The sequence below is a fragment of the Salmo salar genome, chromosome ssa05 (assembly GCF_905237065.1).
Source record: "Salmo salar chromosome ssa05, Ssal_v3.1, whole genome shotgun sequence".
Classification (NCBI taxonomy): domain Eukaryota; kingdom Metazoa; phylum Chordata; class Actinopteri; order Salmoniformes; family Salmonidae; genus Salmo; species Salmo salar.
Window position 1 is genome coordinate 43,800,790 of NC_059446.1, and position 27,643 is coordinate 43,828,432.

A 27,643-nucleotide genomic window follows, 5' to 3' on the forward strand; every position below is an offset into this window, starting at 1 on the left:
TATTTTTAAATGGAGCGAAAGGGCTGCTAGATTGGCATTTAAGAGTGACCCTCTGTGTTTGCAGTTTGATGGAAGAGGTCGACTTTGTTAAGCATATAGACCACCGCTTTTTCCCATTTAGCTAGGTGGGCTGGAAGCTCCACAATAGCAACATCTCTCTCCTGTCTATTCTTGAGCGCGAAGGAGGTATGTCACCACTCACCAGGCAGCTGGGGACCATGGGAGGGTGACCCACCCTCCTCAGAGAGCTTCTGGAGGTGGAAGATGGGGAAGGGAGGAGGGTTGTACTGTACACCCGGGGATGTGACGCTTCACCGGGGGATGACTGACACCCCTGAGCCTATATCCTTCCACGTCCCTGGTACCTGGTAACTAACTCCATGGTACTGTGCCAGGAGACAGACACATCACCATGATGAGGGGAGGCCATGCGTCATCTCTTGGGCCCAGAGAGAGACAGCATCATCTCAGGGGTATCAGATATGTGTGTGTGTGTGTCAGAGGGGACATACAGTAACTGACTCTAATATCCCCTACAGGGACAGCTCTGTCACTGTCGAGCTGTACTGTCATAGTGAGAGAGATATACATGAAAGAGAGGGTTACATTTAGATGCTATATTCTACTGTTGTATATGTGGGTGGTTGTGATGATGACAGGGTTAATTCTAGGTAATGCAATGGTTGTGGTGATTCCCTGATGCTGTGTTAGACAAGGACAGGAAGGAGAGGCTGAGGGGAGGGGAGATACATTAGGCTTGTTAAGTTCCCCCTTAGAGGCATAAGAGAACATTTCTCCAGCCTTTCCTGTGTACCTACCTATTCTCTATTCCCTCCGGAGCGAAAGCCTGCAAATGCAGTAACTGTGGGGGCCTTAAAACGAGTGTGCTTTTAAATAAGCATTCAATCCATCTCCACGTTATTGTGTCAATCAGTTCTGAGGTACACGGAAATGCACTTGGACAGATGGAAGTAAATAAATATGCTGTGCATTACCCTAGGAGAAGTGTGTATGTTTTTCCATGTGTGTGTTTCCTTGTGTGTGTGTTTGTGTGTGTGTGTGTGTTGAGAGCTCACATGCAAAGTGCCTGTCGTCCGCTGTGCTCCTGTCTCCTGCCCTGAGACGCTGCTTTGTTCCAGATCTGTCACTTAGAGCAGTCGTCTGAGGATCCAGTCAGCTGAGAGAGGGCCATCAACACTCCCAACATCACTACCCATGCCATGTGTGTGTGTGTGTGTGTGTGTGTGTGTGTGTGTGTGTGTGTGTGTGTGTGTGTGTGTGTGTGTGTGTGTGTGTGGAGTCTGAAGCATAGGATGCATAGGAATAGGTGAATACGAGATAAAGGGCCACGTAACGAGAGAATACTGTACATGTTTAAATGCATATGGAATGAGACTATTCTGTATTGAAGAAATGACTGTGTATACTATGAACGGGGAACATGAGAGGGAATGAGCTGGAAACAGAGTTCCGGTGAGAGCTACAGGGATCAGAGGGAAAGCATCCTGAATCCCCCTCTCCTCTCCTCTCCACTCCTATACTGGCCTTTGCTGCTCCCTCCTAGTTTTCTGCCAGGACTGCCTCTGATTTATAGTAGGGGTTCTCTCTGGCCCCTCTACACACACACACGCAGGGCCCCAGCCATACTCTGAAGCCCCGCTTTTTCTAAGCGATGGATTATTTAGATTGGCCCTGAGCCATCTACCACTCTAATTTCCGAGAGCTTGAGAGAGAGAGCTGACTGGAGTGTCACATCAAGAGGCTACGTTGACGCTTGTGATGGATGCCTTTCCCTCGTCTCCTCTGCCTGCCTGTGAGGCTCCACTCTGTTCTCTGCATTTATTTCCGCCAAGTAGGAAACATCTGACTACTGCTTTTTTTCAAACTCCCCTGTCTTAGTCGCATATAACAAGCAGTTGCCTCACCATTAAAGGCACTTGAATATATAAAGTTGGTGGTCATGAATTCCCTGCAAATATTTATCTTTAGAGTGATAGTACCAAGAACACATACAGTACGGTAGCATCCAAACAACTTACAGTAGAGAGCTCTACTTACTGTAAGTAACACTCAGGTCCCTCCTCAATACCTTTTTCAATGCTTTTCTGATAGTATGTTCACAGCAATTTTATGTGTGTGTTGTGATGATACTATATTACCTTCATGTGGAAGGACACAGTAAACGCATGGTGAGGGTACAACAAACATTATTGTCCTTCAAATAACATTTCTGAAGAAAAGCATGAAAAGAGTCATTTTTTTCAAAACTCTATTTCACAAGGGGTCTTTGGTTGAACTGTGATTTGAGCAGTGGTTGTTGCCATGGCAGTGTGTGCGTGTGTGCATTTGTGTCTGTGTCTGTGTGTTTGTGTAAGTAGTGGCGAGAGGTGGTGGTGGGGAGGGGGGGTTGTGTGACTAGGAGCGCCGGAGGGGGCTGTGATGCAGTTCGGGTCCAAACACAAGGCCTCATTAGAGTCTGGAGCCTCAGCCTTCTGCCTCTTCTGCCATGGCAGCCCTGCAGGCCACATGCAACCTTTCCCAGGCTCTCTCTCTCTCTCTCTCTCTCTCTCTCTCTCTCTCTCTCTCTCTCTCTCTCTCTCTCTCTCTCTCTCTCTCTCTCTCTCTCTCTCTCTCTCTCTCTCTCTCTCTCTCTCTCTCTCTCTCTCTCTCTCTCTCTCTCTCTCTCTCTCTCTCTCTCTCTCTCTCTCTCTCTCTCTCTCTCTCTCTCTCTCTCTCTCTCTCTCTGACTTCCTGACTTTATTTAGGTCTGCAGACCCATGTGATATAAATACTGTGAATCACAGAGCCATCACCAGGAGACATTCAGATGGAAGCAAAGAAGGCATGTTTGTTGATTGCTCCTACAGGGTTTGCTTTGTGTTACTTCAGCATGCAGGGATATTGTTTATGATACGTGCTGAATAAAGCATTATCGGTTAAGTATGTTGAGGTTATTGCATACTTTGTGTCCTGGCTCCTCAGTGACCATGAAAACACTGGCACATATGATTGCGTTGTGAGGACAATTACTTCATGATAATGCTACAGTGACCACACTGACAGCTTTGAAACTGACATTTTCAACTTCTCATCATATCAATGATGCCAAAAACTGGTTTCATGACACACTAAACATAAACAATTAATCATGTGAGATCGTCATAACTAAATGTGACCCGTTTCAGGAAGCTAGACGTATGTTGCACATCACTACTTCACAGTAGAGGCATTTGTTTTTGTCAGAAATGCCTTCTGGAACATGTAAACTTTCATGTGCATTAATAACAAAGTTGTATGCCATCTGTAAATACAAATAAAATTGTTAAATTACGAGACTAGTTGGTTTAGCCATGGAAAAAGACAGGAACCTTCCCGCTAGCCATGATTGGCTGAGATAATGGATGGGCTGGACATATCGAGAGATGAGTTCGGATTGGTCTGTCAAGTAGCATGCTTCTGTCTATAACGTGAGCTGATCAGTATGTGTAGATAAGCCTTGCTACCGCAGCTTTTTTGAAAGATATAATGTTAGCCTGGTGAACTGCAAAAGTGTTGCTATTGCTCTCAACAACATCGCTACCCTGAAGTTAGCAGGCGTAATAGACAAAGATCAGTGGGGAAAAGTTGTGATGGACTACTTTCTGCTCACGGTCAGTGTGAACCGGAGTAACTTGACACAACACCAGCCAAACAAGCTGTACAAACAAAACAGAGTTAAAGGGGTTCCAGTCTGCTGTGAAGCATTCATACATGTAGATTACCAGTCAAAAGTTTGGACACACCTACTCATTCAAGGGTTTTTCTTTAAAAAAAAATGTTTTTCTACATTATAGAATAATAGGGAAGACGTCAAAACTATGAAATAACACACGGAATCATGTAGTAAGCAAAAAAGTGTTAAACAAATAAAAGAAAAAGATATATTTAAGATTCTTCAAAGTAGCCACCCTTTGCCTTGATGACAGCTTCGCACACTCATGGCATTCTCTCAACCAGCTTTATGAGGTAGTCACCTGGAATACATTTCAATTAACAGGTGTGCCTTGTTAAAAGTTCATTTGTGGAATTTCTTTCCTTCTCAATGTGTTTGAGCCAATCAGTTGTGTTGTGACAAGGTAGGGGTGGTATACAGAAAATAGTCCTATTTGGTAAAAGACCAAGTCCATATTATGGCAAGAACAGTTCAAATATGCAAAGAGAAACAACAGTCCATCATTACTTTAACAAATGGTCAGTCAATCCCAGAAAATGTCAATAACATCGAAAGTTTCTTCAAGTGCAGTCGCAAAAACCATCAAGCACTATGATGAAACTGGCTTTCATGAAGACCGCCACAGGAAGGGAAGACCCAGAGTTACCTTTGCTGCAGAGGATAAGTTCGTTAGAGTTACCAGCCTCAGAAATTGCAGCCCAAATAAATTCTTCACGGAGTTCAAAGTAACAGACACATCTCAAGATCAACTGTTCAGAAGAGACTGCGTGAATCAGGCCTTCATCGTCAAATTGCTGATAAGAAACCAATACTACAGGACACCAATAAGAAGAAGAGACATGTTTGGGCCAAGAAATACAAGCAAGGGACATTAGACAGGTGGAAATCTGTACTTTTGTCTGATGAGTCCAACTTTGAGATTTTTGGTACCAACTGCTGTGTCTTTGTGAGATGCAGAGTAGGTGAATGGATGATCTCCACACGTGTGGTTCCCACCGTGAAGCATGAAGGAGGAGGTGGGATGGTGTGTTGGTGCTTTGCTGGTGACACTGTCAGTGATTTATTTAGAATTCAAGGCACACTTAACCAGCATGGCTACCACAGCATTCTGCAGCGATAGACCATCCCATCTGGTTTGCGCTAAGTAGGACTATCATTTGTTTTCAACAGGACAATGACCCAACACACCTCCTGGCTGTGTAAGGGTTATTTGACCAAGAAGGAGAGTGATGGAGTGCAGCATCAGATGACCTGGCCTCCACAATCCCCCGACCTCAACCCAATTGAGATGGTTTGGGATGAGTTGGACTGCAGAGTGAAGGAAAAGCAGCCAACAAGTCCTCAGCATATGTGGGAACTCTTTCAAGACTGTTGGAAAAGCATTCCAGGTGAAGCTGGTTGAGAGAATGCCAAGTGTGTGCAAAGTTGTCATCAAGGCAAAGGGTGTCTACTTAGAAGAATCTCAAATATAAAATATATATTGATTTGTTTAACACTTTTTTGGTTACTACATGATTCCATATGTGTTATTTCATAGTTTTGATATCTTCACTATTATTCTACAATGTAGAAAATAGTACAATAAAGAAAAACCCCTGTGTCCAAACTTTTGACTGGTACTGTAGATGGGTAAGATTCGAGCTACATTTTCAGATAATATACTTACCTAATTTTGTCAGAAAGTTGTTTAATTGCAAGTTAAAACGTACTGTTAGCTAGCTAGTGAATGTGAGCTTGCTGGCACGCTAGATTACGTTATGTGTATGATTGCTAGTTATAGCCTAATGTTAACTAGCTAGATCATATTAAACTTAGTTCATTAGCTTTAGCTACTTGCAGATTCATACTACAGCATTTCATGCATTGTGGCTAGCTATGATAATTAGTTTGTCTTGCTAGTAATATGGGTGGTATTATGGTTCATTGTTTAGCTAGCTAGCTAGATGTTTAAACAAAATACTTAACTTTGCCAGATGATTAAATGACCCATCAAGTTAGCCAGGTGTGTCTGGGGGTGATTACGGCCCTCTATTGTATTGAACATGTGTACATGTCTAGACAACAGTGACACATCCACTTAGCTAGATGTGGCTGGGGGGTGGTTATAGCATTTCTTTCACATTTAGACAAGTGTCTGGTAGAGGTGTGCCGATATGGCCCTACTCGTATTTGTAATGGACAGTTGATAGTCGGATCGGATGATATTCGTGATCGAAAAAAACTGAAGTGTTTTTTTTATATGCCTAAATAGTTGTTGGCAAAATACTGTACCCCCCTGCATGTTCTCACTGCAAAAAAGGTGCAGATTAGGGGCAGCCCGTGTGCGTGTGTGTGTGTGTGTGTGTGTCCTCAACTTGCAGTGGGCAGTCAAGTTTGCTGTCACTCAGTCAGAATGCGCATTGCGTTTCATATTTTTTCCATACACTTGCCCCATTTGTTAGATATTATGCGCATTGATAGCTTGATAGCAAACGTCCTCGCCATGTGATTTATCATAGTAGCAGGCAGCAGTAATCTAAATGATCAGACTGAAAAATGCAAGGAAAAGTGATCTTGTTAAATTATGAAGCGAGTGGACAGAGAAATACAGCTTCAGTCTATCCAATCAGAGCAGCAGGATCAAAGTACAGCCCGCTCTTCTCTTTACAGGCAGACTATCCAGTTGAGTTATTTAGACCACGCACATGGCTGACTCAAAGACAGTACAGTATAATTTAGAAATTATATCATTGAAGCATGAGAAACATGCTTGCTGGCACTCACATTTCTTTTAACAAAAAATACTCGAATCATAATTGTATCCAGAAAATTGGCACACCCCTATTTTCTGGGTCAGCATCATCTAATAATTATAAAATATTTATAAATATTTTTATCTGGACACTTTCTATTTTTGATATTGCTACTATGCAAATATGCAAGTAACCATTTTGCTGTAAGGTTTACACCTTCTGTATCCTGTGCACGTGACAAATAAACATAGATTTTACTTGATAGTGTGTGTTTACCAGAGACGGTAACGTTCAGAACAACATGACCTGCACCAAAGTCAGATTAGGATATAGGCCAAGGACTAGATTTAATGGTATTCCTTATTGTTTTTCCTTATTGTAGTCTACTACTTTCACCACTTATAGTCTTGAAATCTTTGGTTGTTTGCTACACTACTTTACTCACTCTGTTTACCACATGGCCTCACATGTGAATCCTTAAAGAGATGGGTAGGGATAAGGCTTAAGAGGGTGTGAACGATGCTGAATAGGTGTAGACAAAGATTTTTGCTACATAAGACCGAATCGAGGTGCTCGGTCAAAAATAAACAGCTTCATGATTTTGGATGATGATCCATATGTACTATGTAAGAAGTCCATGGATCACTGCACTAGGTTAGCTGACAGCTGTCACATACAGACAGGCTACCTCCCTGGAAGACTAGATCTGCTACAAATGAACCCCTCTCTCTCCTAAAATGTTTCATTTTATTTTCCCAGATGCCGTCCTTTTGAAATTCAAAGTGATTCCATTATTCATGATCTCACTTATCTCATCTTAAATCATCTCTGCATTCCTACTTATTTTGTCTTATATGAGCGCACACAGGGACAGAGGTAAGCATTGGAAGTGTAGCTAGGATATAATGTATACATGTTTATACAGAGCAATAAAAGCTCTGAGTACCATAACACAACACAGATTTAACAGCTACCACGGTGTGTTTTAATATAAAAGCTAATACTGCCACTCACTTGTGCTTATACTGCATTTCCTGTGTTAGTAGCAGGGAAAGAAAGAGACACTGCTTGATCTGAAGTCGATGCATTCAGCTCTGCCAGACAAAGCTGGTATTGACACAAATGCTCTTTCCTTGGACTGGTTAAATCATTGAAGACTTCTCCAATAAGAGCAGTGTCATTGAGCGACACAAAAGCAGAATCTTGTGTTCAATAGAGGAAAAAGGCCTACTGTGCAACATTGAAGAGCATTCAAAAAGATAGAACGCTTGCCTTGCAGCAAGAAACATCACTACCCTTTTTATCATTCTCAACTTCTCATTCTCTGAGACTCAAAAAACTACGCTTTTCAGTCATTAATTTGTGTACTCTGTTTATTGTATAAATCCATTTTGATTACCAGTAAACTATCATAATTGTGGTATCTTTCAAGAGGAATTCATGTAATCTACCACAAGACATCTATCTACTGGCCCTTTTGGGTACTTCAGATTATCACAGATGTCTGTAATTATCTTTTGCCCTCTCTCTGGCCTTATCACATGTAAAATAAATTCAATCATTAAATAAGACGACATAAAAAAAATCTGAACAAACCTGTAAATCATTATCCTAAATATAAACAGTCAACTTAGTGAATACCCTTGGTGTTTAATATGAGAGTTTCAGCATGAATTATCCTTTATATTTTACTATGTCAATATATTTGTTGTCAATGTTTTGGCGTCAAACTGGTGGCTTTTGTGAAAAAAAATAGTTGGACGAGTTGCAGAGGTAATTGAAAATAATAGCATTGTTGATTAGATGCTTTTTTCATTCATTAGGCTGTTTTCTCTTGAACATATGGTCTATCTACTAGAAACTCATGGACAACATGGACACAGATATACAAAATAATAATATATATATATACAAAATAATAATATATATATATATATATAAATACACTGCTCAAAAAAATAAAGGGAACACTTAAACAACACAATGTAACTCCAAGTCAATCACACTTCTGTGAAATCAAACTGTCCACTTAGGAAGCAACACTGATTGACAATACATTTCACATGCTGTTGTGCAAATGGAATAGACAACAGGTGGAAATTATAGGCAATAAGCAAGACACCCCCAATAAAGGAGTGGTTCTGCAGGTGGTAACCACAGACCACTTCTCTGTTCCTATGCTTCCTGGCTGATGTTTTGGTCACTTTTGAATGCTGGCGGTGCTTTCACTCTAGTGGTAGCATGAGACGGAGTCTACAACCCACACAAGTGGCTCAGGTAGTGCAGCTCATCCAGGATGGCACATCAATGCGAGCTGTGGCAAGAAGGTTTGCTGTGTCTGTCAGCGTAGTGTCCAGAGCATGGAGGCGCTACCAGGAGACAGGCCAGTACATCAGGAGATGTGGAGGAGGCCGTAGGAGGGCAACAACCCAGCAGCAGGATCGCTACCTCCGCCTTTGTGCAAGGAGGAGCAGGAGAAGCACTGCCAGAGCCCTGCAAAATGACCTCCAGCAGGCCACAAATGTGCATGTGTCTGCTCAAACGGTCAGAAACATACTCCATGAGGGTGGTATGAGGGCCCGACGTCCACAGGTGGGGGTTGTGCTTACAGCACAACACCGTGCAGGACGTTTGGCATTTGCCAGAGAACACCAAGATTGGCAAATTTGCCACTGGCGCCCTGTGCTCTTCACAGATGAAAGCAGGTTCACACTGAGCACGTGACAGACGTGACAGAGTCTGGAGACGCCGTGGAGAACGTTCTGCTGCCTGCAACATCCTCCAGCATGACCGGTTTGGCGGTGGGTCAGTCATGGTGTGGGGTGGCATTTCTTTGGGGGGCCGCACAGCCCTCCATGTGCTCGCCAGAGGTAGCCTGACTGCCATTAGGTACCGAGATGAGATCCTTAGACCCCTTGTGAGACCATATGCTGGTGCGGTTGGCCCTGGGTTCCTCCTAATGCAAGACAATGCTAGACCTCATGTGGCTGGAGTGTATCAGCAGTTCCTGCAAGAGGAAGGCATTGGACTGGCCCGCCCGTTCCCCAGACCTGAATCCAATTGAGCACATCTGGGACATCATGTCTCGCTCCATCCACCAACGCCACGTTGCACCACAGACTGTCCAGGAGTAGGCGGATGCTTTAGTCCAGGTCTGGAAGGAGATCCCTCAGGAGACCATCCGCCACCTCATCAGGAGCATGCCCAGGAGTTGTAGGGAGGTCATACAGGCACATGGAGGCCACACACACTACTGAGCCTCATTTTGACTTGTTTTAAGGACATTACATCAAAGTTGGATCAGCCTGTAGTGTGGTTTTCCACTTTAATTTTGAGTGTGACTCCAAATCCAGACCTCCATGGGTTGATAAATTGGATTTCCATTGATTATTTTTGTGTGATTTTGTTGTCAGCACATTCAACTATGTAAAGAAAAAAGTATTTAACAAGATTATTTCTTTCATTCAGATCTAGGATGTGTTGTTTAAGTGTTCCCTTTATTTTTTTGAGCAGTATATATATATATATATATATATATATATATATATATATATATATATATATATATTAAAAAATTATTCAAATATAAATTACCAAAGTTACGATATGTTGCCATAGGTTTTCTATTAATTACCAAAATTACTGAAGATTCCGGTAACTTTAGTAAGTTATCGGTAGCTTTGCAACCCTACCGTCAGTATGAAGAGGAAAGAACTGATCCCAGCCATGAAAGCTGCCAGACCGCGTGGGGACATTGCTTACATCCGCAATGACAGGCTCATTGTCCACCCTCCCTCCCAGAAGCCTGAAGGGATGAGAGAGCCAAGCCTATGGGTTTCCCCAGCTTCAACCCCGCAGCACACAAACACACACACCAATTGATTATTGGACTGCTGAATGTATATTTTTTCTCTTGATTTGTTTGCTCTTTTCAGTATTATGTCTATCTCTGATACCCTACCCAGGAAAGGGCTGAAAATAGCCCATATTAATATAAGTAGCCTTAGAAATAAGGTTAATGAAATCAATAACTTGCTAACGTCAGATAACGTTCATATATTAGCCATTTCTGAGACTCACTTAGATAATGAATTTAATGATACAGCAGTAGCAATACAAGGATATAACATCTATAGAAGAGACAGAAATGCTCATGGGGGAGGTGTTGTTGTATATATTCAGAGCCATATCCTGTAATGCTTAGAGCAGATCTTATGTCAAGCCTTTTCTTTTGATGTGTTGCTATAGGCCACTAAGTGCTAACAGTCAGTATCTAAATAATAATGTGTGAAATGCTTGATAATGTATGTGATTTAAACAAAGAGGTCTACTTCCCTGGGGACCTGAATATTGACTGGTTTTCATCAAGTGGGCCGCTCAAGAAGAAGCTTCTTACTGTAACCAGTGCCTGTAATCTGGTTCAGGTTACTAATCAACCTACCAGGGTGTTAACAAACACTACAGGAACAAGATCGTCCACATGTATTGATCACATTTTTACTAATACTGTAGAACTTTGTTCTAAAGCTGTATCCGTAGCCATTGGAAGCAGTGATCATACACAAGATTTTGCTGTGACTCTTATGTGGATGATGTTAAAAAAATATCTGTTGGTCTGATGTGATTAATGAAAAGCATCCAGACGCTGCACCTGGTGCATTTCTGAAATAGCTTTTTCTAATTATTGATAAACATGCGCCTGTTAAGAAACTGACTGTTAGAACTATTAAGGCTCCATGGATTGACGAGGAATTGAAAACTTTATGGTTGAAAGAGATGGGGCAAAAGGAGTGGCTAATAAGTCTGGCTGCACATCTGACTGACTTACTTACTGCAAATTGAAAAATGATGTGACTAAACGCAACAAAAAGAAGAAGAAACTGTATTATGAAGCCAAGATCAATTATATAATGGATGATGGAAAAAACGTTGAGTACTTTAAATTAAATTATAGGCAGAAAGAAAAATTCTAATCCATCTTTGATCGAATCAGATGGCTTATTCATCACAAAAACATTTGATGTTGCCAATTTTTTTTATGATTATTTTATTGGCAAAGTGGGCAAACTTGGGCAGGAAATGCCATCAACGAACAGTGAGCAACTGTATTCACGCATTAAAAAAAAAAATAATGAAAGAAAAGCAATGCAAGTTTGAATTTTGTAAAGTTAGTGTGGGAGAGGTGGAAAAATTATTGTTATCGATCAATAATGACAAACCTCCTGGCATTGACAACTTAGATGGAAAGCTACTGAGAATGGTGGCTGACTCTATAGGCACTCCTATCTGTCATATTTTTAATCTGAGCCTAGAGGAAGGTCTTTGTCCTCAGGCCTGGAGGGAAGCCAAAGTAATTCCGCTACCCAAGAGTGGTAAAACGGCCTTTACTGGTTCTAACAGCAGACTTATAAGCGTGCTGCCAGCTCTTAGCAAGCTGTTGGAAAAAATTGTGTTTGACCTAACACAATGCTATTTCTCTATAAACAAATTAACAACAGACTTTCTGCATGCTTATAGAGAAGGGCACTCAACAAATACTGCACTGACACACATGACTGATTATTGGTTGAAAGACATTGACAATAAGAAGATTGTGGGAGCTGTACTGTTAGATTTCAGTGCAGCCATTGATATTTACCATAACCTGTTGTTGAAAAACTTGTTTTATGGCTTTTCAACCTCTGCCATATCATGGATTCAGAGCTATCGATCTAATAGAACTCAAAGGGTTTTCTTTAATGGAAGCTTCTCTAATGTCAAACATGTAAAGTGTGGTGTACCGCAGGGCAGCTCTCTAGGCCCTCTACTCTTTTCTATTTTTACCAATGACCTGCCACCGGCATTAAACAAAGCATGTATGTCCACGTATGCTGATGACTCAACCATATATGCATCAGCAACCACAGCTAATGAAGTCACTGAAACCCTTAACAAAGAGTTGCAGTCTGTTTTGGAATGGGTGGCCAGTAATAAATTGGTCCTGAACATCTAAAACTAAGAGCATTGTATTTGGTACAAACCATTCCTTAAGTTCTAGACCTCAGCTGAATCTGTTAATGAATGGTGTGGCTGTTGAACAAGTTGAGGAGACTAAATTACTTGGAGTTACTTTAGATTGTAAACGGTCATGGTCAAACCGTATAGATTCAATGGTTGTAAAGATGGGGAGAGGTCTGGCCATAATAAAGAGATGCTCTGCTTTTTTGACACCACACTCCAAAAAGAAAGTTCTGCAGGCTCTCGTTATGTCAAATATTGATAATTGTCCAGTCGTGTGGTCCAGTGCTGCAAGGAAAGACCTAGTTAAGCTGCAGCTGCAAATTTTGCGGCAAAGTTTGCTCTTAATTGTAATCAGAGGGCTGATAAACAGTTGAAGTCGGAAGTTTACATACACTTAGGTTGGAGTCATTAAAACTCGTTTTTCAACCACTCCACAAATTTTTTGTTAACAAACTATAGTTTTGGCAAGTTGGTTAGAACATCTACTTTGTGCATGACACAAGTCATTTTTTACAACAATTGTTTACAGACATATTATTTCACTTAGAATTCACTGTATCACAATTCCAGTGGGTCAAAAGTTTACATACACTAAGTTGACTGTGCCTTTAAACAGCTTGGAAATTTCCAGAAAATGATGTCATGGATTTAGAAGCTTCTGATAGGCTAATTGACATCATTTGAGTCAATTGGAGGTGTACCTGTGGATGTAGTTCAAGGCCTACCTTCAAACTCAGTGCCTATTTGCTTGACATCATGGGAAAATCAAAAGAAATCAGCCAAGACCTCAGAAAAAAACTTCTGACTTAAACTGTAAATACTATGCATGCCAGTCTCTCTTGGCTAAGAGTTGAGGAGAGACTGACTGTATCACTTCTTCTTTTTATAACAAACATTCATGTGTTGAAAATCCCAAATTGTTTGCCTAGTCAACTTACACACAGCTCTGACACACACACACTTATCCCACCAGACATGCCACTAGGTGTCTTTTCACAGTCCCCAAATCCAGAACAAATTCAAGAAAGCGTACAGTATTATATAGAACCCTAATTGCATGGAACTTCCTTCCATCTCATATTGCTCAAATAAACAGAAAATCAGGTTTCAAAAAACAGATAAAGCAACACCACACGGCACAACGCCTTTCCCCTATTTGACCTAGAGAGTATGTGTGTATGCATTGATATGTAGGCTACATTTGCCTGTAGTTTGAGCTGTTCTTGATGTCATTCTGTATTATGTTTCATGTTTTGTGTGGACTCCAGGAAGAGTAGCTTCTGCTTTTGCAATAGCTAATGGGGATCCTAATAAAATACCAAAAATACCTCACTAGGCCTGTGTTTGACACTAACTAAACTGAGTGTAGGCCAGGTCTTGCGTGACTAGGGAGACAGGCAGTGTTGTCAGTGCTGTGCTGTTGAGGAGTGCAGGGTGGCACGGGAGAGGCCAAGGAGGGTACGGGTTAACAGAGAGAGAGAATGCCAACTGCTCTGTTTGTTTGTGATGAACACTCCTCTCAGCTGGGAATTCTGCAAGGACTTGTTTTGCAAGGGAACAAAGCTGAAACCATGGCGGCATTTATCCCTGAGGCTTTTTCAAAATAATTAATCAAATGAATACTCACGACTTCTGTGGTACAGACTTGGTTGCAGGCTTGTTACCGGGAACATTGCACCGCTCTGCGAAATAATTTCCATTTAAATGTCAGAGTGCTGGTTTTGATTAAACCCTGACCAACAGCTAGCTTATTATCAATTTAGCTTTTGTTGCAATATGTCACACAGCATAAAATGTTTCCCTAAATGGACAGGGCTCCAGTTGTTGCATGGCAAATTGGCCTTCAATCTATTAACATCATTTTAGACTGATTAAATCGAAATGTGTGTGTAGGAAAAATGTAAAGCAGACTTACTTTGTCCAGCGTATCCTGAGGGTAAGTGTTGTGACTCCTGAGCAGAGAGAGAGAGAGCGAGAGAGAAAGAAGACAAGCGTGCATCAAATACATTAGCACACACTGAGGTGATACAGGAGAACAAATGGGAGGGAAACAGCTCATCTGATGGACTTAATTGATTTTACACTAATGCAATTAGACATAGGACACACATCATGTGCTGAGTGGACTACAGTAGACAGGACATTGTCTTAGTTAAAAGATGGCACCATTAAATCAGGATTTATAGACACAGGCTTATTATTAGGAATGTCAGCTGGGTCAAGCTATGAGATTCAGACCATGTCTTATTAAGACACAAATAAGAGGGCTTTAGCTGCAAAATTAGGCGGGATTTGTGGCTAGGGAACGACAGTAGAGAGGAAAGGAAGTAAAGGCTAGGAGAGACACAGATGCTGGGAGTTAGAGGAGGAGAGGATGAATGGGCTGAAGGACAATGGATTATACTATAGCTAAATCACACTCTATTACAGTGCGGCTGAAGTGCTGACAGGAGTTTGTCCTTAAAAAGTCCATCCGACTGGCACATGCAGCCAGACAAATAAAGTCCTACAGCTATCTGGCCAATAGCAGAGGCTCTTTGCTAGCTCTCCTCTCTGTCTCTGGCTGGGTCCCACGCTCTCTCTTTCTCACTCCCTCTCTCTTTCCTTCTCTCTCTGGTGCCATGGGCGTCTCACTGGTCCTTTACTGTGACAGAACCTGACAGGCTTTCACAAGGATGACAGCCCTGGGTCGAATTTAATACATCCACTTTTACTTGATTTGTTTTCCCTTCCGACGGACACACGGATCACGTGATTACTGCTTACCAAACAAATAAGTGACAGTAGGAAATTACCCTCTTGACTAGGACAGTAGACATTCAGAATGCATACATCTCTATCATTGTGATAATAGTATTAACTAGTGTCAGTATTAATAGCACGTATAACGTAGTTGAAGTACTATTCATAGTAGTATTGCTGTGCTTGTCAATGAACAGTACAGTGTAGGCCATACTATAGGACTCACCTTGGAGGGAATAGGGAACTTTGTCTGCTCAGCCTTGCCTGGAGTGTGGATGGCAGTCAGTGGAGGAGGCCAGGAGTGGGTCATCTCCTGCAGGGCAGACAGAATTCAAATCAGACATATGACACACACAACCACACACACACACACAAACCTGCATCCCACTGCGGGCATGTCTCTGAAGCTAAACAGAGTTGGTCCTGGTCGGTCCCTGGATGGGAGACCAGATGCTGCTGGAAGTGATGTTGGATGGCCAGTAGGAGGCACTCTTTCCTCTGGTCTAAGAATAATATTCCAAAGCCCCAGGGCAGTGATTGGGGACATTGCCCTGTGTAGGGTGGCGTCTTTAAGATGGGACGTTAAATGGGTGTCCTGACTGTGTGTTCACTAAAGATCCCATTGCACTTATTGTAAGAGTAGGAGTGTTAACCCCGGTGTCCTGGCTAAATTCCCAATCTAGCACACCACCATGGCCACATAATCATCCTCAGCTTCCAATTGGCTCATTCCTCTCCACTGTAACTATTCCCCAGGTTGTTGCTGTAAATGAGAATGACGCAGCATCATCCCGGATACCCTAGACCCACTCCAATTTGCATACCGCCCCAACAGATCCACAAATGATGTGATCTCAATCGCACTCCACACTGCACTTTCCCACCTGGACAAAAGGAACACCTATGTGAGAATGCTGTTCATTGACTACAGCTCAGCGTTCAACACCATAGTGGTCACAAAGCTCATCACTAAGCTAAGGACCCTGGGATAAACACCTCCCTCTGAAACTGGATCCTGGACTTCCTGACGAGCTGCCCCCAGGTGGTAAGGGTAGGCAACAACACGTCTGCCATGCTAATCCTCAACACTGGGGCCCTTCAGGGGTGTGTGCTTTGTCCCCTCCTGTACTCCCTGTTCACCCACAACTGCGTGGCCAAACACAACTCCAATACCATCATTAAGTTTACTGATGACACAACAGTGGTAGGCCTGATCACCGACAATGATGAGACAGCCTTTAGGGAGGAGGTCAGAGACCTGGCAGTGTGGTGGCAGGACAACAACCTCACCCTCAATGCGAGCAAGACAAAGGAGCTGATCATGGACTACAGGAAAAGGCGGCCGAACAGGCCCCCATTAACATCGACGGGGTTGTAGTGGAGTGGGTCGAGAGTTTCTTGGTGCCCACATCACTAACGAACTATCATGGTCCAAACACACCAAGACAATCGTGAAGAGGGCATGACAACACCTTTTCCCCCTCAGCAGACTGAAAATATTTCATATGAGTCCCCAGATTCTCAAAAAGTTATACAGCTGCACGATCGAGAGCATCCTGACCGGTTGCATCACCGCCTGTTATGGCAACTGCTCTGCATCTGACCGTAACGCACTACAGGGGGTAGTGCATACAGCCCAGTACATCATTGAGGCCAAGCCTCCTGCCATCCAGGACCTATATACTAGGCGGTGTCAGAAGAAAGGCCAAAAAATTGTCAAAGACTCCAGTCACCCAAGTCATAGACTGTTCTCTCTGCTACCGCACGGCAAGCGGTACCAGAGCGCCAAGTCTAGGAAAAAAAGGCCACCCCCATTTGTTTTTTTACACTGTTGCTACTCGATGTTTAATATCTATGCATAGTCATTTCACCCCTACCTTCATGTACAAATTGCCTCGACTAACCTGTACCCCCGTGCATTGACTCGGTACAGGTACCAGCTGTATATGATCACTCGGCTACGCATGCCTCTCCCTAATGTCAATATGCCTTGTCCATTGCTGTTTTGGCTAGTGATTCTTGTCTTATTTCACTGTAGATCCTCCAGCCCTGCTCAATATGCCTCAACTAACCCTCTTGTCCCACCCCCCACACATGCGGTGACCTCACCTGGTTTAATTGATGTCTCTAGAGACAATACCTCTCTCGTCGTCACTCAATGCCTAGGTTTACCTCAACTGTATTCACATTCTACCATACCTTTGTCTGTACATTATGCATTGAATCTATTCAACCGCGCCCAGAAACCTGCTCCTTTTACTCTCTGTCCCGAACGTACTAGACGACCAGTTCTTATAGCCCTTAGCCGTGCCCTTATCCTACTCCTCCTCTGCTCCTCTGGTGCTGTAGAGGTTAATCCAGGCCCTGCAGTGCCTAGCTCCACTCCCATTCCCCAGGCCCTCTCATTTGTTGACTTCTGTAACTGTAAAACCCTTGGTTTCATGCATGTTATCATTAGAAGCCTCCTCCCTAAGTTTGATTTATTCACTGCTTTAACACACTCTGCCAACCCAGATGTCCTAGGTATGTCTGAATCCTGGCTTAGGAAGGCCACCAAAAACCCAGAAATGTCCATCCCTAACTATAACATTTTCCGACAAGATACAACTGCCAAAGGAGGTGGAGTTGCAATCTACTGCAGAGATAGCCTGCAAAGTTCTGTCTTACTATCCAGGTCTGTGCCCAAACAATTTGAGCTTTACTTTTAAAAATCCACCTTTCCAGAAACAAGTCTCTCACCGTTGCCGTTTGTTATAGACCACCTTCTGCCCCCAGCTGTGCCCTGGACACCATATGTGAATTGATTGCCCCCCATCTATCTTCAGAGCTCGTGCTGTTAGGTGACCTAAACTGGGACATGCTTAACACCCCAGCCATCCAACAATCTAAGCTTGATGCCCTCAATCTCACACAAATTATCAATGAACCTACCAGGTACAACCCCAAATCCGTAAACACAGGCACCCTCATAGATATCATCATAACCAACCTGCCCTCCAAATACACCTCTGCTGTCTTCAACCAGGATCTCAGCAATCACTGCCTCATTGCTTGCGTCCATAATGGGTCTGCGGTCAAACGACCACCCCTCACCACTGTCAAACGCTCCCTAAAACACTTAAGCGAGCAGGCCTTCCTAATCGACCTGGCCCGGGTATCCTGGAAGAATATTGACCTCATTCCGTCAGTAGAAGTTGCCTGGTTATTCTTTTAAAGTGCTTTCCTCACAATCTTAAATAAGCATGCCCCATTTAAAAAAAATTGAACCAGGAACAGATATAGCCCGTGGTTCACTCCAGACCTGACTGCCCTTGACCAGCACAAATACATCCTGTAGCGTACGTCATTAGCATCAAATAGCCCCCGCGATATGCAACTTTTTCAGGGAAGATAGGAACCAATATACACAGGCAGTTAGGAAAGCAAAGGCTAGCTTTTTTAACAGAAATGTACATCCTGAAGCACAAACTCCAAAAAGTCCTGGGACACTGTAAAGTCCATGGAGAATAAGAGCACCTCCTCCCAGCTGCCCACTGCACTGAGGCTAGGAAACACTGTCACCACCGATAAATCCACAATAATTGAGAATTTCAATAAGCATTTTTCTACGGCTGGCCATGCTTTCCACCTGGCCACCCCTACCCTAGTCAACATCCCTGCACCCCCCACAGCAACTTGCCCAAGCCTCCACCATTTCTCCTTGACCCAAATCCAGATAGCTGATGTTCTGAAAGAGCTGCAAAATCTGGACCCCTACAAATCAGCAGGGCTAGACAATCTGGACTCTCTCTTTTTAAAATTATCAGCCGGAATTTTTGCAACCCCTATTACTAGCCTGTTCAACCTCTTTCGTATCGTCTGAGACCCCCAAGATTAGAAAGCTGCCGTGGTCATCCCCCTCTTCAAAGGGGGAGACACTCTAGACCCAAACTGCTACAGACCTATATCTATCCTACCCTACCTTTCTAAGGTCTTCGAAAGCCAAGTTAACAAACAGATCACCGACCATTTCAAATCCCACCGTACCTTCTCCGCTATGCAATCTGGTTTCCGAGCTGGTCATGGGTGCACCTCAGCCACGCTCAAGGTGCTAAACGATATCATAACCGCCATCGATAAGAGACAATACTGTGCAGCTGTATTCATCAACATGACCAAGGTTTTCGACTCTGTCAATCACCACATTCTTATCGGCAGACTCAACAGCCTTGGTTTCTCAAATGACTGCCTCGCCTGGTTCACCAACAACTTCTCAAATAGAGTTCAGTGTGTCAAATCGGAGGGCCTGTTGTCCGAACCTCTGGCAGTCTCTATGGGGGTGCCACAGGGTTCAATTCTCGGGCCGACTCTTTTCTCTGTAAACATCAATGATGTTGCTCTTGCTGCTAGTGATTCTCTGATCCACCTCTACGCAGACAACACCATTCTGTATACTTCTGGCCCCTCTTTGGACACTGTGTTAACAAACCTCCAGACGAGCTTCAATGCCATACAACTCTCCATTCGTGGCCTCCAACTGCTCTTAAATGCAAGTAAAACTAAATGCATGCTCTTCAACCGATCGCTGCCCGCACCTGCCCGCCTGTCCAGCATCACTACACTGGACGGTTCTGACTTAGAATATGTGGACAACTATAAATACCTAGGTGTCTGGTTAGACTGTAAACTCTCCTTCAAGACTCACATTAAGCATCTCCAATCCAAAATTAAATCTAGAGTCGGCTTCCTATTTCGCAACAAAGCATCCTTCACTCATGCTGAGAAACATACCCGCGTAAAACTGACTATCCTGCCGATCCTTGACTTCGGCGATGTAATTTACAAAATAGCCTCCAACACTCTACTCAGCAAATTGGATGCAGTCTATCCCAGTGCCATCCATTTTGTCACCAAAGCCCCACCACTGCGACCTGTATGCTCTTGTTGGCTGGCCCTCGCTTCATATTCGTAGCCTGGCTCCAGGTCATATACAAGTCTTTGCTAGGTAAAGCCCCGCCTTATCTTAGCTCACTGGTCACCATAGCAGCACCCACCCATAGCACGCGCTCCAGCAGGTATAATTCACTGGTCACCCCCAAAGCCAATTCCTCCTTTGGCCGCCTTTCCTTCCAGTTCTCTGCTGCCAAAGACTGGAATTAATTGCAAAAATCACTGAAGCTGGAGACACATATCTCCCTCACTAACTATAAGCACCAGCAGTCAGAGCAGCTCACGGATCACTGCACCTGTACATAGCCCATCTGTAAATAGCCCATCCAACTTCCTCATCCCCATACTGTTATTTATTATTTATTTTATTTTTTTGCTCCTGGGGTGTAGTATCTCTACTTGGGGTGCAAGTAGAGATATTTGCACCCCAGTATCTCTACTTGCACATTCATCTTTTGCACATCTATCAATCCAGTGTTTAATTGCTAAATTGTAATTATTTCACCACTATGGCCTATTTATTGTCTTACTCCCTTATCTTACCTCATTTGCACACTGTATATAGGCTTTTTCTCTATTGTGTTATTGACTGTATGTTTGTTTGTTCCATGTGTAACTCTGTGTTGTTGTTCGAGTCGCACTGCTTTGCTTTATCTTGGCCACATCGCAGTTGTAAATGAGAACTTGTTCTCAACTAGCCTACCTGGTTAAATAAAGGTGAAATAAAAATAAATAAATAAAAATAGAGCCTTAACCTTGTTACTTTTTGAAAAAAAATGTTTACTTTAGTTTATTTGGTATATATTTTCTTAACTTTCTTGAACTGCACTGTTGGGTACGGGCTTGTAAGTAAGCATTTCACGGTAAGGTTGTATTTGGCGCATGTGACAAATAAAGTTTGATTTGAAACACAGACAATAAATAAAAGTAGGAAATAAGCACACGAAAAAGTAAGATGCTATATATATATATATACTGCTCAAAAAAATAAAGGGAACACTTAAACAACACATCCTAGATCTGAATGAAAGAAATAATCTTATTAAATACTTTTTTCTTTACATAGTTGAATGTGCTGACAACAAAATCACACAAAAATAATCAATGGAAATCCAATTTATCAACCCAAGGAGGTCTGGATTTGGAGTCACACTCAAAATTAAAGTGGAAAACCACACTACAGGCTGATTCAACTTTGATGTGATGTCCATAAACAAGTCAAAATGAGGCTCAGTAGTGTGTGTGGCCTCCACGTGCCTGTATGACCTCCCTACAATGCCTGGGCATGCTCCTGATGAGGTGGCGGATGGTCTCCTGAGGGATCTCCTCCCAGACCTGGACTAAAGCATCCGCCAACTCCTGGACAGTCTGTGGTGCAACATGGCGTTGGTGGATGGAGCGAGACATGATGTCCCAGATGTGCTCAATTGGATTCAGGTCTGGGGAACGGGCGGGCCAGTCCATAGCATCAATGCCTTCCTCTTGCAGGAACTGCTGACACACTCCAGCCACATGAGGTCTAGCATTGTCTTGCATTAGGAGGAACCTAGGGCCAACCGCACCAGCATATGGACTCACAAGGGGTCTGAGGATCTCATCTCGGTACCTAATGGCAGTCAGGATACCTCTGGCGAGCACATGGAGGGCTGTGCGGCCCCCCAAAGAAATGCCACCCCACACCATGACTGACCCACCGCCAAACCGGTCATGCTGGAGGATGTTGCAGGCAGCAGAACGTTCTCCACGGCGTCTCCAGACTCTGTCACGTCTGTCACGTGCTCAGTGTGAACCTGCTTTCATCTGTGAAGAGCACAGGGCGCCAGTGGCGAATTTGCCAATCTTGGTGTTCTCTGGCAAATGCCAAACGCCCTGCACAGTGTTGGGCTGTAAGCACAACCCCCACCTGTGGACGTCGGGCCCTCATACCACCCTCATGGAGTCTGTTTCTGACCGTTTGAGCAGACACATGCACATTTGTGGCCTGCTGGAGGTCATTTTGCAGGGCTCTGGCAGTGCTTCTCCTGCTCCTCCTTGCACAAAGGCAGAGGTAGCGGTCCTGCTGCTGGGTTGTTGCCCTCCTACGGCCTCCTCCACGTCTCCTGATGTACTGGCCTGTCTCCTGGTAGCACCTCCATGCTCTGGACACTACGCTGACAGACACAGCAAACTTTCTTGCCACAGCTCACATTGATGTGCCATCCTGGATGAGCTGCACTACCTGAGCCACTTGTGTGGGTTGTAGACTCTGTCTCATGCTACCACTAGAGTGAAAGCACCGCCAGCATTCAAAAATGACCAAAACATCAGCCAGGAAGCATAGGAACTGAGAAGTGGTCTGTGGTCCCCACCTGCAGAACCACTCCTTTATTGGGGGTGTCTTGCTAATTGCCTATAATTTCCACCTGTTGTCTATTCCATTTACACAACAGCATGTGAAATGTATTGTCAATCAGTGTTGCTTCCTAAGTGGACAGTTTGATTTCACAGAAGTGTGATTGACTTGGAGTTACATTGTGTTGTTTAAGTGTTCCCTTTATTTTTTTGAGCAGTGTATATATATATATATATATATATATATATATATACAGGTTAACTCAAGTGCACAGTTGTTTAGCTAGCGGTGTTCATTTAGCACATGAGATGGAGTTTGCAAAACAAATGGCCACTGAATGGATGCAAAAAATCATGGTATCATTGTGCCAGGTAGGCATACGCTACTTTGTATCTAGTTAACATTTTGTTGAGAAGGTTTTTGGGAAAGCCTTTTCATCTACCAGAAGATGGTCAGACCTATCATTAGCATCACTGTATTTTCCCTGTTCCTAAATTGTTTGAAACGTGGACATTTAACTTCATATTATGAGGCATATCTTACCTTGCTTCAAAGTAGCCTATAGACAAAATCCCACAGTAGAAACGTGGAGGCAATTATTTTATAAAGACATCCTCATATGTGTTCTCCTGTTCTATTGGTTTACTTAAAAATGTATTTAATTGTCTAGCAGCCAAAGGCATTATCTTAGTCATATTAGCAACCTATGATGATTTTTGCATCTTTAGATCTCCCCTATTTCAAAATTTCTATTGGATATTTCCATCTCTGTACATGAAACTGCTTGTACAGTCCCATGTGGCTCAGTTGGTAGAGCATGGTATTTGCATGGTGTTTGCAACGCCAGGGTTGTGGGTTCGATTCCCACGGGGGACCAGTACGGAGAAAAAACATGTATGAAATGTATGCATTCACTACTGTAAGTCGCTCTGGATAAGACCGTCTGCTAAATGACTAAAATGTAAAATGTGGCCAAAAGTTTTGAGACTGACACAAATATAAATGTTCAAAGTCTGCTGCCTCAGTTTGTATGATGGCACTTTGCATTTACTCCAGAATGTTATGAAGAGTGATCAGATTAATTGCAAAGTCCCTTTTTACCATGCAAATGAACTGAATCCCACAAAAACATTTCCACTGCATTTCAGCCCTACCACAAAAGGACCAGCTGACATCATGTCAGTGATTCTCTCGTTAACACAGGTGTGAGTGTTGACGAAGACAAGGCTGGAGATCCCTCTGTCATGCTGATTGAGTTCGAATAACAGACTGGAAGCTTCAAAAGGAGGGTGGGGCTTAGAATCATTGTTCTTCCTTCCTGTCAATCATGGTTACCTGCAAGGAAACATGTGCCGTCATCATTGCTTTGCACAAAAAGGGCTTCACAGGCAAGGATATTGCTGCCAGTAAGATTGCATCTAAATCATCCATTTATCGGATCATCAAGAACTTCAAGGAGAGTGGTTCAATTCTTGTGAAGAAGGCTTCAGGGCGCCCAAGAAAGTCCAGTAAGCGTCAGGACCGTCACCTAAAGTTGATTCAGCTGCGGGATTGGGGCACCACCAGTACAGAGCTTGCTCAGGAATGGCAGCAGGCAGGTTTGAGTGCATCTGCACGCACAGTGAGGCAAAGACTTTTGGAGGATGGCCTGGTGTCAAGAAGGGCAGAAAAGAAGCCACTTCTCTCCAGGAAAAATATCAGGGACAGACTAATATTCTGCAAAAGGTACAGGGATTGGACTGCTGAGGACTGGGATAAAGTCATTTTCTCTGATGAATCCCCTTTCCGATTGTTTGGGGCATCCGGAAAAATGTTTGTCCGGAGAAGACAAGGTGAGCGCTACCATCAGTCCTGTGTCATGCCAACAGTAAAGCATCCTGAGACCATTCATGTGTGGGGTTGCTTCTTAGCCAGGGGAGTGGGCTCACTCACAATTTTGCCTAAGAACACAGCCATGAATAAAGAATGGTACCAACACATCCTCCGAGAGCAACTTCTCCCAACCATCCAGGAACAGTTTGGTGACAAACAATGCCTTTTCCAGCATGATGGAGCACCTTGCCATAAGGCAAAAGTGTTAACTAAGTGGCTCGGGGAACAAAACATCGAAATTTTGGGTCCATGGCCAGGAAACTCCCCAGACCTTAATCCCATTGAGAACTTGTGGTCAATCCTCAAGAGGCGGGTGGACAAACAAAAACCTACAAATTCTGACAAACTCCAAGCATTGATTATGCAAGAATGGGCTGCCGTCAGTCAGGGTGTGGCCCAGAAGTTAATTGACAGCATGCCAGGGCGGATTGCAGAGTTCTTGAAAAAGAAGGGTCAACACTGCAAATATTGACCCCATGCACTCTTATGAAATGCTTGTAATTATACTTCAGTATTCCATAGTAACATCTGACAAAAATATCTAAAGACACTGAAGCAGCAGACTTTGTGAAAATCTATATTTGTGTCATTCTCAAAACTTTTGGCCACGACTGTATGTGAGGTACCCATCAATTGCATTTTGGAACAGTTGCACGTAGGCCTACCACCGTGTGCACATTGCTGTGCCTAAAATGTGAAGAAATAATAGTTTATCAATATTTTAAGATTAACATTCTGATCTGATCAGTCCATTCTGATCAGCCTTATTAATTGGTATGGTGTATACCTCCACTACACTACTTGATACACATTGTGGGGATTAAGAAGTGAATATACGCAATGCCCACTGAAAAATTAGTGGGTATACGGTGTATCCCTGCGTATACTCTCCACTACACTATTGTGTGTGTGTGACAGAAGCAGAGAGAGATACGTAGGTTGTGAGCTTGCAGAGGGTGTCGTCTTTCAGTGAGCATATGAGTGAGTATGCCCAAGATCACAGCTTGACACACACACACACACACACACACACACACACACACACACACACACACACACACACACACACACACACACATCAGTTGAGCTTTCTCCTAATTTATTAAATACAGTCCATACACTGTTTCACACAACACTTAAAGGAACATGATTGCACAATCTGATTTAGGTCTGTTTTGAACTTGGGAGGGTTAAATGAAAATTAACACCTCTGCCTTTAACCGTCAGACTGAACTTTATCCCGAATATAGATACTCACATTTCAGAGTTGCACAATGTGTAAATTAAATATTATGATCTAGAGTATCAAATTAAAACTGTGTACTTGGATATCCCTACGAAGATCAAGACAACATAAGCAAAAAGCTAATTGGAGCCAGGAGTCAGCTAACCTGGAGTCATAACAACGAGATGAGATTAGAGATGTTGGTTAGAGCTGCCTTGCCCGATAAAAAACACTCACAAAATTTGAGTTTGCTATTCACAACAAGCACTGCCTGACGTGAACCATGCCTCGAACAAAATAGATCTCAGAAGACCTAAGATTAAGAATTGTTGACTTGCATAAAGCTTGAAAGGGTTACAAAAGTATCTCTAAAAGCCGTGATGTTCATCAGTTCACGGCAAGACAGATGGAGAAGGTTCAGCACTGTTGCTACTCTCCCTAGGAGTGGCAATCCTGCAAATATGACCGCAAGAGCACAGTGCAGAATGCTCAATGAGGTTAAGAATAATCCTATAGTGTCAGCTAAAGACTTACACAAATCTCTGGAACATGGTAACATCTCTGTTGACGAGTCTACGATACGTAAAACACTAAACAAGAATGGTGTTCATGGGAGGACATCACGGAAGAAGCCACTGCTGTCCAAAAAAAACATTGCTGCACTTCTGAAGTTTGCAAAAGTGCACCTGGATGTTACACAGCGCTACTGGCAAAATATTCTGTGGACAGATGAAACTACAGTGGAGTTGTTTGGAAGGAACACACAACACTGTGTGTGGAGAAAAAAAGGCACAGCACACCAACATCAAAACCTCATCCCAACTATAAAGTATTGTGGAGGGAGCTTCATCGTTTGGGGCTGCTTTGCTGTCTCTGGGCCTGGACAGCTTGCTATCATCGACAGAAATATGAATTCCCAAGTTTATCAAGGCATTTTGCAGGAGAATGTTCGGCTATCTGTCCACCAATTGAAGCTCCACAGAAGTTGGATGATGCAACAGGACAACGACCCAAAACACAGAAGTAAAGCAACAGAATGGCTTCAACAGAAGAAAATACGCCTTCTGGCGTGGCCCAGTCAGAGTCCTGACCTCAACCCGATTGAGATGCTGTGGTATGACTTGAAGAGAGCAGTTCACACCAGACGTCCCAAGAATATTGCTGAACTGAAACAGTTTTGTAGAGGAATGGTCCAAAATTCCTCCTGATCGTTGTGCAGGTCAGATCCGCAACTACAGAAAACGTTTGGTTGAGGTTATTGCTGCCAAAGGAGGGTCAACCAGTTATTAAATCCAAGGGTTCACATACCTTTTCCACCCTGCACTGTGAATGTTTACACAGGGTGTTCAATATAGACATGAAAACGTATAATTGTTTGTGTGTTATAAGTTTAAGCAGATGGTGTTTGTCTATTGTTGTGACCTAGATGAAGATCAGATCAAATTTTATGACCAATTTATGCAGTAATCCAGGTATTTCCAAAGGGTTCGCATACTTTTTCTTGCCACTCCCACTCCCAATCCCAATCTGAGTCTGGGTTACTGTTATTGTCCTGTGGTGTTATACAGTCTGTGGTGCAGCCCACAGTACAGTATGCACTTGTCTCTCATGTCATGTGGTTTAACAGATCAACTTATCCTATTAATGCACTCAGACAGACCCATCACACACACTGTTGAACTGTCAGCCACAGAGATAAAGATGCATATGGACAACATCTCTCTATCTAATCCTTTTCATTTATATCACTCATCTCTCTATCCCTCTATTACTCCATCCCAAATTCCCCAGAGTAACACAGTGACCCTGTTGAGTTCATTACATGTTTTAACTACATCTCAATAAGATGAGGAAAGGAAAGTCTGTGTGTGTAGAGAGCCAAGTTTGTGGATCAGGTCATTTATTGAGGTCTGTTGTTTATAATGCCTCTGGTTTATAGAGTTAATTTCCTTCTAAATGTTGGCTTGGCCTCCTCCTCCTCTCTCTCTATGGAGCGAGTGACATCAGCCGGGTCACCTCCCGGGCTGCCGAGAGGAGAGCGGGTGGAGAGCGGGGGGGTGGGGGGGGGGTCGGAGGGTGGAGGTAGACAGATGAGGTGC

At 43.2% G+C, this 27,643-nt stretch overlaps 1 protein-coding gene across 3 annotated transcripts in view; it reads right to left on the bottom strand.

Moving 5' to 3' along the window:
- Positions 1 to 27,643, bottom strand: part of LOC106604958 (AF4/FMR2 family member 2) — a 176,305-nt gene that overhangs the window by 65,756 nt on the left and 82,906 nt on the right. For all 3 annotated transcript variants that reach the window (XM_014200135.2, XM_014200134.2, XM_014200133.2), the window contains 3 exons: positions 15,413 to 15,499; positions 14,360 to 14,396; positions 14,072 to 14,126 (listed from right to left, as the gene is read on the bottom strand). In XM_014200135.2, coding sequence (XP_014055610.2) covers positions 14,072 to 14,126; positions 14,360 to 14,396; positions 15,413 to 15,499 — 179 coding nt within the window. The remainder of the gene's footprint in view (positions 1 to 14,071; positions 14,127 to 14,359; positions 14,397 to 15,412; positions 15,500 to 27,643) is intronic.